We start from the raw sequence: 14,920 nt of genomic DNA, 5'->3' as shown, positions 1-14,920 counted from the left end.
TCCGCTGGCCAATCACCGAGAGTAAGAGGAGTTGTTCAGAAAGAAACCAAACGGAACCCGAGAGGCGGGACAAAGGGCGACCAATAGAAACAGGAAATGGAGAAGACTTCGCCACATCCGGCACTGTCTCTGGCGCTTGCGCTCTGTGCTGAGGAGGCTAGTGACGTCCGGTGAAGTCCAAGATGGCGGCGTTAGGTTGAACCTGCTGCCGGTGAGGGGCCCGCGGTCGGCAGGGCGGGGTCCAGCAGGTCTGTGCAGGGGAGGCTTGGGGCCGAGGAACTCTGGCTGCTTCCACATCTTTGCTCTCTGTCTTCTGCAGGTGACGGAAGTGCCCCCTACTCCTGCCTGACGTCCCTCGGGAGACCCTGCGCCGCTCCTCGCTGCCGCGGCCATGTCTGGGCCCGGCAACAAACGCGCTGCCGGTGATGGGGGCTCCGGGCCCCCAGAGAAGAAGCTGAGCCGCGAGGAGAAGACCACAACCACGCTTATAGAGCCCATTCGTCTTGGGGGCATTTCTTCCACGGTTCGTGGGCTCCTGCCCCAGCCCTCACAACTTGCCAGAACTCCCATCTCTGTTCTCTATCCACATCGTCCAGAGCCTTACTGCCAGTTCCCCAAATTTAGCAAGATCCCCCTTACAGAACACTCTTGAAGGAAACCGAAGACATGATGTCTGCCTTCCCTTTGCAGATAAGAAAACAGGTCCCCAGAGAGTGTGTAACTTGTCAAAGACTTCAGAGTAAGAAAGAAGCAGAAACAGAATGTGACCCTTCTTACAGCCAAGATGGTTTCTCTGTGGGAGTGGGAGCCTCTTTAAATGCTGTTAGCAGTTAGCCTGGGGATACTCCTCTCCTATCCTTTCCATTTACTTTCCTCTGTCTCTGTGATTGGTTTCTTGGGCCCTGCTTGACCCTCTCCTCAGTCCGTCTGTTTCCTTGGTAGGAGGAGATGGACCTGAAGGTTCTGCAGTTCAAGAACAAAAAACTAGCAGAGCGGTTGGAACAGAGACAGGCTTGTGAGGATGAACTCCGAGAAAGAATTGAGAAGCTGGAGAAGCGGCAGGCCACAGATGATGCCACACTCCTCATTGTCAATCGCTACTGGGCCCAGGTGGATGCCCCTCTACTTTCCAAGACCTGGCCTTGATTCAGCTGCCTAGCCTCAGATGCCTCTGCTAGGAAAGGAGTATCATGCTGGAAAAGCACCAGAGGAATTCATAATATTTTTGGTGCTTTTTCCCTTCAGCTGGATGAAACTGTGGAAGCCCTTCTCCGACACCATGAGAGCCAAGGGGAGCTGTCTTCAGGGACAGAGATGCCTGGGACCCAGGAGGGGCCGACACGTGATGAGACCCCTCTTACAGAGCCAGGGACATCGGAGCTGAGGGGTAGGGCTAGAGGCCTAGGATCTGGGAAGCTTAATTAAGTTCTGGGAAAATGGAAGTGCTGGGGAGGAGGGGACTTTGACATTAGGCTGCCCAGCTGCACGCGATTGTGCATGCAAACATACACACACGCGCACACACACACACGGATTCATATCTGGGCAGCAAAGTGCAGTGGGTAAGAACATAGGCTTTAGAACCTGAGTGCAGTTTGTGTTTTGACACTCTTAGTTCACAGTGTTAAATGTTGACTATGCACTTGCCACTATTGTAGATTTGGAGGAGACAGATAATAAAAGAGAAATAATGCTCCTGCTGTTAGGGAGGAAGTGATTACAAACTAATGAGAATAAAGTATAGGGACCCCTGAATGGGAATTTGTGTGCAGTAGACTGAGCAGGATTAGTAAGGCAGAGAAGGCTTCCCTGAGGAAGTGAATTGGGAGCTCTCTGGCCTTGGGAAGATTACTTTGCCTCCCTGAACCTCAGTTGCTTCACTTTTAAGATGGGGTAACACTGTAGGACAGACATTGGTTGTGTTGATTCGGTAAGCCATAGAGAGCTGAAGGGCTGGGTCTGGAACTTGGTGCAAAGTGGTGGTAACTGTGGCTGTTATTTTCATGAGGGTCTGTCCATCCCTCCCAGAGCCCCTGCCTATACAGCTGCGGCCCCCTCTCAGCGAGCCAGCTTTGGCGTTTGTGGTGGCACTAGGCGCCAGCAGTAGTGAGGAGGTGGAGCTGCAGCTGCAGGGCCGAATGGAGTTCTCCAAGGCAGCTGTGTCCCGTGTCGTCGAGGCCTCAGATCGCCTACAGCGCCAGGTGGAGGAACTCTGTCAGCGAGTATACAGCCGAGGTTAGTGCTTTGTGCACCTACCCCAGAGGTGTCCGTCCCCATTGGCATCTTTATGGTACTTCCTCAGTCCCCCTGGCCCAAAGGCAGCCACAATTCCCCAAGGAATAACTCAGCCATGTTCTCAGGGGAAGGGTTAGGTTGTAGATGGGAGCTCTCGCTTTGATTCCTGAAGCTGAAGTCTAGAGAGACAGATGGGAGGGGTTGTTGATGTTTAGGGTGCCTCCCCCATGTGGTTGGAGACCTCTTGGGAACACTTCGTGCAAATCTTGGTGGATGTTGCTGATCCACAAGGCATAGCAATAAGTGCCCCAGCTTTGTAGGCAGACATACTTCTCCTAGCCTTAGTGCTGTCAGTCCTTCCTGGGCATTCTGGGCAAATGGCTCTCCTCTCTGAGCTGTTTCCTCCTTTGTACAGTGGGGATAAAGACTCCTGGCTTTGTCATGAGAAAAGACAGCTGGATCACACTGGGCACATAGCAGACTCCAGAATGAGTTAGTACTTTGCCCCATTGCCCTGGACTTGGCTCTTACCTAAGCCCTGCCTTCCCAGGGGACAGTGAGCCCCCTGGTGAGGCAGTTCGGGCACGCACCCGGGAGCTGGGCCGTGAGAACCGGCGCCTACAGGACTTGGCCACCCAGCTACAGGAGAAGCACCACCGCATCTCCCTGGAGGTGAGAATTGGGCTTTTGCAGGGTGGGATTAGAAAGAACCGGGGCAGGGTTTGGATTAGGTGGGCACCCAAGGATCTCAGGGAGCCAAGTCCCTCGTCTAAGCATCTGTCTCCTACATTGTCCTCAGTACTCTGAGCTACAGGATAAAGTGACATCTGCAGAGACCAAAGTGCTGGAGATGGAGACAACGGTAGAGGACCTCCAATGGGACATTGAGAAGTTGCGCAAGCGTGAGCAAAAGCTCAATAAGCACCTGGCAGAGGCCTTGGAGCAGGTGGGCTCAGATGTTGGGTCAGATGGAGCCAGAGCAGGGTACTTGGGGCCCTCGCTTCTCCCTTCCACACCCATGTGTCTGTCTCTTCTCTCCACAGCTCAACTCTGGCTATTATGTGTCTGGGAGCTCCTCTGGCTTCCAGGGGGGCCAGATAACACTCAGCATGCAGAAGGTGAGCAGCGGCTTTCTTCCCAGTCCCTCCTACAACCTTTTCTCTAACTCATCATTGCAGTTTCCCTCAGAATTAAGGACAGACATCCAGCTGTGGTCTCTGAGGCCCTTCCCTGTCACTCACCCTGCTCTTTGTTTAATTCTTTCCTTCGTATATCCAGTAAGTATTTGCTGAACACTTAGCACTGGATACTGTGCCAAGAAGCAGACATACTGGGGATAAGATAGTCAAAAGTCAAACTCTTCCTGAAGCTTAGGTTCTAGTTGGGGAACTGACAAGAACTAGATAAAATAGTATATCAGTTGGCTGGAAGTGCCAAAAAACAAAAAAAACCAAAAAGTACCTCTAGAAAAGAGATGTCAGGGTATGTTGGATCAATTGGTATTCCCACCTGTGTAGTTGAGAAGGGACCTCACAGTCACTGTCTTGTTCCTGTTCCTGCTTTTGTTCTCTCACCTCTTGGTCGTTGCACATTTTCTTGGTGCTGTGGGGGTCACTGTGCCTGGTTTCCCTTTACTCTGTTTGCTCTTCCGGTTCTTCCAGGAAGGCTTCCCTGACCCCGTCAGTTCTAAGCGTTGGTTCCCAGCACTGCCCATGCAGTATTGAGTTTTCTCCCACTTGCCCAGGCGCCCCTAGGGAAGTGCCTGGGCCTGGCTTGTCCTTGGGGTTTCAGAATACATCACTGTTCTACATAGGGGAGTTTGGGTGGGGCATATGGTGGAATGGAGGGAAGCATACTCCTTGGCCTGGCCTGCCTCCCATGGCCCTTCCCACTCCACAGTTTGAGATGCTGAATGCAGAGTTGGAGGAAAACCAGGAATTGGCCAATAGCCGCATGGCAGAGCTGGAGAAGCTACAGGCTGAACTTCAAGGCGCTGTGCGGACCAATGAGCGCCTCAAGGTAAGCTTGCGTGGAGCTGAGAGGGCCTGGGCCCACAAGATAGAGTTGAGCTCTGAATGCTCTTGCTGATCACCTTTGGCATCTCTGCCCCTAGGTGGCCCTGCGGAGCCTTCCTGAGGAGGTTGTACGGGAGACAGGGGAGTACCGAATGCTGCAGGCCCAGTTCTCACTGCTCTACAATGAGTCTCTGCAAGTAAAGACCCAGCTGGACGAGGCCCGGGGGCTGCTGTTAGCCACTAAGAATTCCCACCTGAGACACATTGAACACATGGAGGTATGGCCTTGGAACAGGGGTGGGGGCCAGAGGTAAGGGCCAGACCCTTAGGGTCCAGTTGTTCCTGGGTCAAGGGTATTGGAGGCCCTCTGTGCCTGCCTTGGGAATAAAGTCTTCCTAAGCCACTGAGGCCTAAAGTTGGGGGAGCTTGCTGCAGCTAAGGGGTTTGTGGGTCCTTATTGCCTCATCCCACAGAGCGACGAACTGGGGCTGCAGAAGAAGCTGCGCACAGAGGTTATCCAGCTGGAGGACACGCTGGCCCAGGTACGCAAGGAGTACGAGATGCTGCGCATCGAGTTTGAACAGAACCTGGCGGCCAACGAGCAGGCGGGTATGTGGTGAGGACAGGGTTGAGGTGGGGCCTTATCTGGGATTGCTGGGCCCTGGTGTGGCCAAATGCCTGTCCAGATGCAAGAGGTTAAGTCCCTTCCTTTCACAGAGTCTCTTCTCCCTATGGAAAACAGGGACCACAGCACCTGGCTCAGAGACAGTGAGGGTTACAGCCGGCTGAGGTGGCAGATGGAGAACATGAGCTGTCAGCCACATCCATGGTTCTCTGGTCTCATGGTGCCTCTCTGAGATATTTGTTTGTTTTACAAAGATTTATTGAACACTGCCTATGAGCCAGGCTCAGTTCTAGGTTTTGGGATTATACAAGTGAACAAAACACAGAATCTCTGCTATTCTGGAGCATTGTGACAGTGGGGGAAGACAGGCAACAAAGGAGGGAAAAATAGAACATGTGTGTCAGGTAATGACAAACATACTAAGGAAAATAAAGCAGGGAGGGAAGATAGGAAGTATTTGAAGGAAGGGGTTGCAGTTTTGAATGGGGAGGCCAGGGAAATGTGACTAAGAAGATATTTATTCAAAAGGCCAGAAGAAGTGGACTAACCTCCTTCTGTGCATGTACAGTTAGTTACGTGTTCCTTTGAGGGAAATTTGGAAATATTTCACAAAATTTGTTTTAGCAGAGATAACACACGTTGGCTGTATCAAGTTACTTTTAGGTGAATTTCCTTCAGTTATTTACTCTGATGAGATCATACTCCATATATAAGGCTTCAGTGTTCCTCTCCTTTATGATGAGAGTGATGTCTCTGATCCTGCCTCTTCCCCCACTGAAGGGTTGGGCCCCTAACCCAGGGGCCAGTCCAACCTCCGTTCCCCATCCTCCTCTAGGGCCCATCAACCGGGAGATGCGCCATCTGATTAGCAGCCTCCAAAACCACAACCACCAGCTAAAGGGGGATGCCCAGCGATACAAGCGGAAGCTACGGGAAGTACAAGCTGAGATTGGCAAGGTGAGGAGGGTGCTGCCTGGGAAAAGCCACGGCTCGACCCCAGGGAGCAGCATCTCGCCTCAGTCCTGTTCTCTCTCTGCTTTGCAGCTCCGGGCCCAGGCCAGTGGCTCTACCCACTCCATTCCCAGCCTGGGCCACCCAGAGGACTCCAGCCTCAGTGCCCCAGCCCCAGGGAAAGAAGAGGGTGGGCCAGGCCCTGTTGGTGCTCCTGATGCCAGAAAGGAGACGGCTTCAGTGCTTGGCACCACTGTTACTACCTCCTCAGCAAAGAAGGAAGACCTGGTCCCCTCGGAGGAAGATGCCCAGGCCCTAACCCCTGGGGCCCAGGGCCCCTCCTCTCGGGGCCGAGAACCTGAGGCCAGGCCCAAGCGGGAGCTTCGGGAGCGGGAAGGGCCTGGCCTGGGACCCCCATCAGTAGCCTCAGCTCTGTCAAGGGCTGATCGGGAGAAGGCCAAGGTGGAGGAGGCCAAGAGGAAGGAATCAGAGCTCCTCAAAGGTCTCCGAGCAGAGCTCAAGTGAGGCCCTGTTCCTTTCTCTTTCCCAGCCCTGCCGAGTGGCCTCCAACCCTGCTCACCAAAACCTTCCTCCTATGTCTCCCCTAGGAAGGCCCAGGAAAGTCAGAAGGAGATGAAGCTGTTGCTGGACATGTATAAGTCAGCACCCAAGGAGCAGCGGGATAAGGTGCAGCTCATGGCAGCTGAACGCAAGGCCAAGGCTGAGGTGAGGGCAGGTAGGGCCTGTGGGACATGCAGAGAGGCTGCCTCAGGGGGTTCTAACTAGAGTATAGAGCCCTAGGTCAGCAGGAAGCAGTGTTGAGGGCTCCCTCCTTTGGGTGATTATAGGTTGATGAGTTACGGAGCCGAATCCGGGAATTGGAGGAGAGGGATCGGAGGGAGAGCAAGAAGATTGCGGATGAGGATGCCCTGCGGCGCATTCGGCAGGCAGAGGAACAGATAGAACACCTGCAGCGCAAGTTGGGTGCCACTAAGCAGGTGTGACCCTCTTTTGGTCCCCTTTCTTCTGAAGTTTGGGATTCCCTAAACCTCCTGTTCTAGCAGATGGCCTCTGTCCACTCTGGTTCTTTGCTTAGCTGTGTTTTCCTGTGTTTTCCCCATGGTCATCCTGTCCATCTGCCACATTCTATCTTGTCCCTGCGCACTTGCTGCAGGAGGAGGAGGCTCTGCTGTCAGAGATGGATGTGACAGGCCAGGCTTTTGAGGACATGCAGGAACAGAACGGGCGGCTCCTACAGCAGTTGCGGGAGAAGGATGATGCCAACTTTAAGCTGATGTCAGAGCGGATCAAGGCCAACCAGATTCATAAGCTATTGCGGGAGGAGAAGGATGAGCTGGGCGAGCAGGTTCTTGGCCTCAAGTCCCAGGTATGACTGTCCTGGGCGTCTAGGGTGCAGCCAGAGAGGTTGGGGCTCCCCAGCACTGAGTCCCCACTCCTGTCCTCAGGTGGATGCCCAGCTGCTAACTGTGCAGAAGCTGGAGGAAAAAGAGCGGGCCTTGCAGGGTAGCCTCGGGGGTGTGGAGAAGGAGCTGACGCTGCGCAGCCAGGCCCTGGAGCTCAACAAGAGGAAGGTGAGGCCAGACTTGAGGGGACAGCAAACTGGGATGCTGGCTCACAGCCTCACTTTCTGACTCTGCTTAGAGAACTTGAAGGAGGTGACCTGGGCTTAATCCCAAATCTGCTTCCTCTCAGCTCACATCTCAGACACTTAACTCTGTTCCGGACCCTATGTGGAGGACTTACTGTGCTTGGTCACACTTCAGTCTCAATAACCTCACAGTAGTTTTTGTTACTGTTCACCTTTCACAAGTGAGGAAACTGAGTCTCAGAGAGGTAGCTGATTTGTTGAAGAAAGTAGAACTCGATTTGGGCCTGGGCTTCCTTGGCTCCACAACCCACGTCCTGACCACTACATTGATTACCTGTAAAATGGGATGGTGGTCCCTGCCACGTAGTTGTATTAAGCCTAAGAAACGTTTAGCTCATGGTAGTTGTTCTTTTGAGGGGGGAGCAGAGTCAGGAATGACCTGTGTTGCCATCTTTATGATGTCAGTCTTCCAGCTCAGGGTAAAGGCTTAAGATTAATACCGATTTTCATCTTCTTCCCCCTACTGAACTTTTTTCTCCATTTAATTCATTCATTTAAGCAGCATTAGTCATGCCCTTGTTATATACCAGGACGTCCTTGAGTGTTAGGGAGACCATGGGAGCGAGACAGTCCTGCTGGAAGTGGGAACTCCCAGTTTTAAGGGGCAGATAGCAAGCCAATAATCCTATAGATAAAAAGACATGATTATAGATCACAGCAAGTCTTAGGAAGGAAACTGAGGTGTGTGAAAGAAAAATAGAGCCTCTCACAAGAGGTGATGACATTTGAGCAGAGTCCTGGGGGAGTTGCAGGAAAAAAGTATGTGTCTTGGGGGAGTTGATGGGAGCAGAGAGAAGAGCCCTGAGCTCTTCAGGGGAACATTATGCAGGTGAGGAATGAGAGAGAATAGGAGGAGGTGAGGAATGAGACAGAATAGGAGGAGGTGAGGGTTGAGAGGTCAGGAGGCAGGACCAGTTCCACTGAAGATATTGGAGTTGATTCCGAGAGCAGGAATCACTGGACATTTGACGCAAGTGTCTTTGGACCGTGGCTCCACATGCCTGACTCCCCAGGCTCAGGCAAATGGTGGCCCTCCCTATTCCACCCACCTAGGCTGTGGAAGCGGCCCAGCTGGCCGAGGACCTGAAGGTGCAGCTGGAGCATGTGCAGACTCGGCTTCGAGAGATCCAGCCTTGCCTGGCAGAGAGCCGGGCTGCTCGTGAGAAAGAGAGCTTCAACCTCAAGAGGGCTCAGGTGGGTGAATGTCTAGAGATGGAGGAGGCAGGCGGTTCAGATCGAGGACCCTTTCACTCAGCCTAGCCCCTCTCCTGCCCTAGGAGGACATCTCACGGCTGCGGCGCAAGCTGGAGAAGCAGAGGAAGGTGGAGGTTTATGCAGATGCTGATGAAATTCTCCAGGAGGAGATCAAGGAGTACAAGGTGGGGCTGTGGGGCTGGGTTGTGCTCCATTGACCTAGGAATCTTAGGAATTTGGTGAGAGCTGCAGTGGGTAGGCTGGGGACCTTGGAAGTAAGGTAGGATAGCAAAAAGTGGGCAGAACCCATCTTAGAGAATCAAGACAACTGATGAAATAGGGTATGCATATTGTGTGCCAGGCAAAGTGCCTGCCTAGGTGTGGGAGCACTGGGAGCTAGACCTGGTTTCAGATCTCTTGAAACTGACAGTCTGTTGGAGAAGGAGCCAAGTAATTCTCTCATCTGAGTGATAAGCAGTGTGATGACAGAGGCCAGGGGGTTTGTGGGAACTCAGGGGAGGCCCTTAACAGCCCTGGGGGTCAGCAGGCTTCCTGGAAGGAATATCATCTAAAGGAAAACTGAAGAATGAGTCAGGGTTAGCTGTGAGGAATAGGGATGAGAGAGTTCCAGCAAAGGGAAAGGCAGGGGTGGTAGCCTCTAGTTGAGAGAAGTGTGCTGGAAGACAGAACTGGACAGTTAGAGTTGAAGGTCAGAATGTGGATTTTGTGGGCAGCAACAAGCCTGGAGGGGGTTGAGCAGTGTCAGATCCTGAAGAGTAAGGTAAGCCCTGTTGAGATACTTGACTTATCCTTAGGCAATGTGGAGACATCAAAGGGTTTTAAACCAAATAGTGACATCTCAAGGATGTTGAGAATAAGGTGCCTGCGGGACTTTTTGAGAGGCCCTCTGGGAAGGCACTCAAAGCAGAAGGGCTGATCTGGAGAAGGGTTTGGGGAATTGTCTGCATAGGCAGAGGTGGAAGCCACATGTGGTCACCCAGGAAGGGTCTGCGGTACGAGATGGAACAGAGGTCACTCTCCCTGAGGAACCTCAAAGCTTAAATGATGGGCAGAGGAAGAGAAGCCTGTGGTTCAGGGGGAAGGAGAGCGATCTAGAGGGAGTTGATTGGGGAAGACTTTCAAGGAGGCAGGGCTGAGCTGAGTCTGAGCTGCCCAGAAGGCAAATGAAGCAAGTGATTAAAGACGCCTCTTGTATTTGGCAGTCTTGGTGGGAATGGATGTTGGGTGGAGATGGATGTCAGGTCACCTGGACTCTCGCCTACTGGAGTGAGGAGAGAGTGGAGGGTGTGTCAGTAAATAGACAACCTTTTGTAGCAGTTTGGCCTTGAAGAGACACAGACAGCTGAAGGCATCCATGGGGAGAAGGGAAGGGTTTCTGAGAAGGGACAGAGTTTGGAGCCTGTCAAATGCTGATGGGTTCTGAGAGCTAGGGAAGAGGCGATGCTTGGAGAGAGTTGCTGAGGTGGTGGTCTGGGCTGGGATTTCAAACAGGGCAGAGGATGAATGTTGGGGAATGCTGAGTTGTGGGAATTTCCTGTCTGGAGTTGGAGGCAACTGGTGGCAGGTGGGAAGTTTTAGAATAGGGGAGATTTGTAAACCCTCAACAGAGAGAAATGAATCCAGGGACCCAAAGCTGGATCTCTGGGCAGTACTAGGGAGGGATCCAGTTGAGTGTTGAGAACAGCAGGTTTCTAGTGGCACTGCCATGCCAAGCTGTGACTTAGCAGATGCAGGTGGGGAGAAGGTAGGCTGTTGGCTTAAGCCAGGATTGGGCTTTTGCCAGAGAAGGCCAGAGCAGCAAGAGATGGAACCACAGGGCAGAGGAGCTCAGGCTGGAGCCTGTGGGTCATTGACCTTAAGAGGGGACATCTGACCCCTGGCCATCACTGCCTGGGTTTTCAAGTCCAGACTGTGCTACTTCGTAGTTTCAAGACCTCAGCTTCTGAGCCTCAGTTTCCTCTGGAGAGTGTTCATCCTCACGTCCCAGGGTCATGGTGAGAGTTAGATGCAGTCTGCTGTGTGGTGGGCTTAGTCTGGACTGCCTCTTGCTGTCATCTTGGGATCTGGGCACTGTCAGGATTGTTCCCGAGCTGATGCCTTTGCCCGGCCCAGGCGCGGTTGACCTGCCCCTGCTGTAACACCCGCAAGAAGGATGCAGTCCTTACCAAGTGCTTCCACGTTTTCTGCTTCGAGTGTGTGCGGGGCCGCTATGAGGCCCGCCAGAGGAAGTGCCCCAAGTGCAACGCAGCCTTTGGTGCCCACGACTTCCACCGTGTCTACATCAGCTGAACCTGTAACTCAGGGGACTTTGGAACACCCGTGGACCCTGGGGGCTGTGCCTCCAGTCCCTCCCCACCCCACACCCAGGGGCCCCCACTCTCCATTCCGGACCTTGTGGGCCTATCCCCTCCCCACATAGTTGGTTCAGGGGCCCCAGTGCATGCTAGTGGGAGTGGGATCAGCCAAGCTCAGTTCCACCTTTTCCCCAAGGTCAGAGCCCCAGCCTAGGGAGCACTCACCCTGCAGGAAAGGTCTGCTGTGAGGGGCCCAGAGAGAGCACTCAGCTGAACTTCCTGGAAGCTGGCCCCAACTCTTCAACTGTCTCCACAGGCCCATCTCAGCCCTAAAGGAAATTCTCCGGGCTGTGACTTCTCACACAAGTGAAGGCTCACTACCTGCTTACCCACAAGTGAGGACCAGGGATGGGCTAGGTCCCCAGCTCGCTGCCCTAAGACTGGGCCCTGGGGCCCAGGGAAACTTCCTTTACCTAGTGCTCCCCAAACCTGGGCAGAGCTTCCCTCCTGTGGAGTTCCTTGGGGGTTTTGGTCTGGTCTTGTGTGCTAAGAGCACCCCCTTGGTGAGGGCACCATCCTCTTCCTCTGGGAAGCTCTGAGGTTGCTGCAGTCACTTTGCCCTCATCTTGGGAGTGCTGAACCAAGCTCATCAGTTTCTATTCTAATCAGACCCCTCCCAATCTCTACTTTGCTCACAGGCCCACTTACACCCACCTCAATGCTTCCCAAGGTTCTGCTGGGTCCCTAACCCTGACCGTTTCATCCTGGTGGCCTTATTAACTGCAGTGGGGGCATAACTTCCCAGGAGGGAAAGGGAAAAACTGGCTGCTGGGCCAACTTCCGATCATTCCAGGTAGAAGAGCTTCACCTAACACCCTGTGACTGAGCCTGTACCCACGATGCTTCCTGTGCTGCCTGCCCAAGCAAACTCCATGGGCTGTAAAGGCAGTACACAGGGACCTGGAAGGTGGAGCTGCTGAACAGGTGCAAGGGTCCACTCGGACCCACAGCCCCTGCTCTAGAAATGTCTTGTATAGGCTGTTAATTGTTATGAATAAACGCCCAACTCAGCCTATAGTCTTAGTAGCCAGGCTTCCTACCCTAAATGTGGTCCTGGATTTTGGCTGTTAAAACTTGTTCCCCAAGCTCCCCTGGCTGACATGTGAACCTGGAGGGCCTGCACAAATGAGATACCCTGGTCCTGCCCGCCTCCAACGACTAGTTATGCTTAGACCTAACTGCCATTTGGTTTCCCGGACTGGGCCCTTGGGAGGGGCGTGTCTACAAGGAGAAAGTGTCGTGGTCAGTCCGCTGCAGCCCGCTGACCTCTCCTGTTCCCACGGGGAGGGGCTGACACTCCCTGCATCGTCACAACTTGGCGGGCCGCTTCCTCACGGGCTCACCACGCTCCCCCTACTCCGCAGTCATTGGCTACAGGGATGCTGGGAGCCTCGAGGTTCATCCTGGGAAATGTAGTCCCTTATTGGCACCGGCTGACTAGATTCTCCGAGGTAAGAGCCGAGTTCCCAGTTGTGCTGGCCAGAGGCAGGCTTGGACCCAGTCTCTCCCCAACGGCTTTACCCGCCCCTTCCCCCTCGGACGGACAGACAGGACATCTCAGCGGGTGACTTCCTTCATTGCAACTTGTGCTGGCTGTTAGCCATGTCTTCGAGAACCGTGTGTCGAATGGCGCTGTGGGTTCATCGCTCTGTCGGGTACGCGGGCGGAGCCTTCACCGAGGCTGCGCTGGGGCTCGCGCTCAGGCCGGTGCTGACCGGGCTTGGTGCCGAAACAGGAGCTGGAATTGGAGCCATGGCCACGGGAGCCGCTGCCGGCTTGTCAGCAGTCATGCCCTTGCGCGCTCCCGCAGCTTTATCGGCGGTAGCACCTTCGCGGGGGCTCGCGGCGTTGTCCGCCTTAGGGCCCCACCTGGTGCCCAAAGTTTCGGCGGGTCCGCAGCCCCTGGACCAGGTCGGACTGGAGGCGGAGACTCGGGCTACGGTGACTTCTGGCGCAGGGCTGGCGGCAGTGGGCACGCTTGCCGAAGCTCTGGCCGCGGCGGGGGTTGGCATCCGGCCGAGGAAGTGTCCGCGGCCCCGGGCAGTGGTAGTCAGGTTGGGAAAAACGCAGCGTATTGCATCATAGAGATGCGGTCCGTCTCTGAGAGGAGTGCTGCGCCTGGGAGCCGGTCGGGGTCAGCCAATCCTCTGTGAGCACTGCCCTGTTTCCCAGGAGTCACCTTCACTGGGCTCCTTAGTAATGCAAGTGACTGCATCACCTCCCCAAACACCTCTCCATATCCAGAGGAGCTAAAAACTCGTGAGTTCCCACGCTTAATAAAGTAAGCATCGAACCATTTTCTCAAGCTGGAGCCCAAGAGAGTGCGATAAAGATCCCAGAATTTGAGTAGGAACATCAAGCACTGATGCTGCAGTAAGAGAGTAAACTCTCCATAAATCTTTGTTTGCAATTAGACCGCCCAGTGCTGGGAAGATCTGCCTTAGGGGCTGGTCAGGTCCCTCCATACAGGATGTTTGATCCTTTACAAACCCCTGTAGCCCTCCCTCAGTGGCTGTGATACCCTGGGCCCTTGGGATGGGCAGGCCAAAGGTCCTCCTGGACCAATGCTGACCTTGGTTGGCCTCTGAGGGTGAGCAGATACTGGCCTCAATGACAAAGGTACCTTTTTAGCCAGAATGAAGGCTGCTGTCTAACTGGCCACAGGGTTCAGTGGGGCATTTGAGGTTGACCACTCTCTCTAAAACTTCCCTTGGGTCCTGTAGTGCTACACTCTACTGGTTTTCCTCATATTATCTTCTGCTGGCCCTTTTTCTGCATCCACAAGCTTGATCCTCTCCTTTCTACTCCAACTCTCTCCTTGGGTGTGTTTATCCAGGACCATGGCTACAGCTAGGATGCTAAGGCCCAACTCCTCCAGCACCACTTCTTTCTTGCGCTCCAGACCTGGTAAATAACCACCATTCATGGCTGGAGGTTAGGATCATGCCACTCTCCTTAAAAATCCCCCCAATGGTGCCCTTTTCCCCAAGTTACTCAAACAAGATGCTCCACACTCTATAGCCTGTGCTCTCTACCTTATCTCAATTCCCATCCCTCAGTGCTCTAAGCCCACACCTATCTTATGCACCCTCTATCCCCCACTCTACCCTGGCCCCTACATATACTGTTTCCTGTTCCTGCAGCCTTCACCCTCAGGTGACTTCCTCAGTTAGTTTCCCGACCCACTGCAGGCATCACATCTGGGTCCACAGCCCCTTCTGGTAAGTATGTACCAATGTGCTCCAGTGCTTATTCTTCCCCTGTAGCCTCCTCACTTTACTGATGACTCCTGTGCTGACGTCCCTCAGTGTCCCCAGGGCTGGAAACACAGGGAAGAGAGAACAGCCTTCCTTACTCACCTCTATGTGAAAGGCAAGTCCCTCTTCTCTTCCCCACTTCCCCACCCCTTGCTTTCCAGATGGAGAAGGGGAAGGAGAGACAGTTGAGCCTGCCCTGGGAGCCTGGATCAGAGAGGTAAAGGGAAGGTGGGGAGACAGCTTCCTGGCTGGGGCAGAAGGCCCCCAGCAGACTGGGGCAGAGGCAGGCAACAGGTTAGAGCAGGTGTTGATCTCAAGCAGCCACTTAGAGGCCATAGCCAGATCTCGGCCCAAGAGATAGTGCTGAGGCAAGCCTGCATTGAGGATTCAGTGGAGCAACCCCATCTGGCCCAGACAGTGAGGAGCCCAGGCCAGGCCCAGGCAGGCCCAGCGATGGGGGAGGACAGGCTTGGTCGGGTACAGAGCTTGCTCCTGGCCATTCTGGTTTCCCTCACCACCTTGCAGTAGATCTTAGGCAAATGGCTGCCCTTCTCTTAGCCTCACTCTCTCATACACTGGGGGCTCATGGGCTACATCCT

General features: G+C 54.0%; 1 protein-coding gene across 2 annotated transcripts in view; it reads left to right on the top strand.

Annotated features, from left to right (window-relative positions):
* Positions 1 to 62: 62 nt before the first annotated feature.
* Positions 63 to 14,920, top strand: part of RNF40 (ring finger protein 40) — a 29,592-nt gene continuing 14,734 nt past the window's right edge. Inside the window, exons 1-20 of one of the 2 annotated variants that reach the window (XM_006181499.3) lie at positions 63 to 211; positions 320 to 523; positions 943 to 1,110; positions 1,246 to 1,387; positions 2,029 to 2,235; positions 2,786 to 2,907; positions 3,035 to 3,181; positions 3,279 to 3,353; positions 4,135 to 4,254; positions 4,349 to 4,528; positions 4,724 to 4,859; positions 5,711 to 5,832; positions 5,920 to 6,347; positions 6,435 to 6,552; positions 6,675 to 6,824; positions 7,001 to 7,213; positions 7,293 to 7,418; positions 8,549 to 8,689; positions 8,773 to 8,874; positions 10,823 to 12,081. In XM_006181499.3, coding sequence (XP_006181561.1) covers positions 392 to 523; positions 943 to 1,110; positions 1,246 to 1,387; positions 2,029 to 2,235; positions 2,786 to 2,907; positions 3,035 to 3,181; positions 3,279 to 3,353; positions 4,135 to 4,254; positions 4,349 to 4,528; positions 4,724 to 4,859; positions 5,711 to 5,832; positions 5,920 to 6,347; positions 6,435 to 6,552; positions 6,675 to 6,824; positions 7,001 to 7,213; positions 7,293 to 7,418; positions 8,549 to 8,689; positions 8,773 to 8,874; positions 10,823 to 10,999 — 3,006 coding nt within the window. In that variant the 5' untranslated portion in view covers positions 63 to 211; positions 320 to 391 and the 3' untranslated portion in view covers positions 11,000 to 12,081. Of the gene's footprint in view, positions 212 to 319; positions 524 to 942; positions 1,111 to 1,245; positions 1,388 to 2,028; positions 2,236 to 2,785; positions 2,908 to 3,034; positions 3,182 to 3,278; positions 3,354 to 4,134; positions 4,255 to 4,348; positions 4,529 to 4,723; positions 4,860 to 5,710; positions 5,833 to 5,919; positions 6,348 to 6,434; positions 6,553 to 6,674; positions 6,825 to 7,000; positions 7,214 to 7,292; positions 7,419 to 8,548; positions 8,690 to 8,772; positions 8,875 to 10,822; positions 12,082 to 14,920 lie in introns of those variants that run through there. The other variant, XM_032460437.1, reaches the window with a different exon arrangement.

This window comes from Camelus ferus, chromosome 18 (genome assembly GCF_009834535.1).
Source record: "Camelus ferus isolate YT-003-E chromosome 18, BCGSAC_Cfer_1.0, whole genome shotgun sequence".
In the NCBI taxonomy this organism is placed as follows: Eukaryota; Metazoa; Chordata; class Mammalia; order Artiodactyla; family Camelidae; genus Camelus; species Camelus ferus.
The sequence above is the reverse complement of the archived record's forward strand: the minus strand, read 5'-3'. Positions and strand labels throughout refer to the sequence as shown.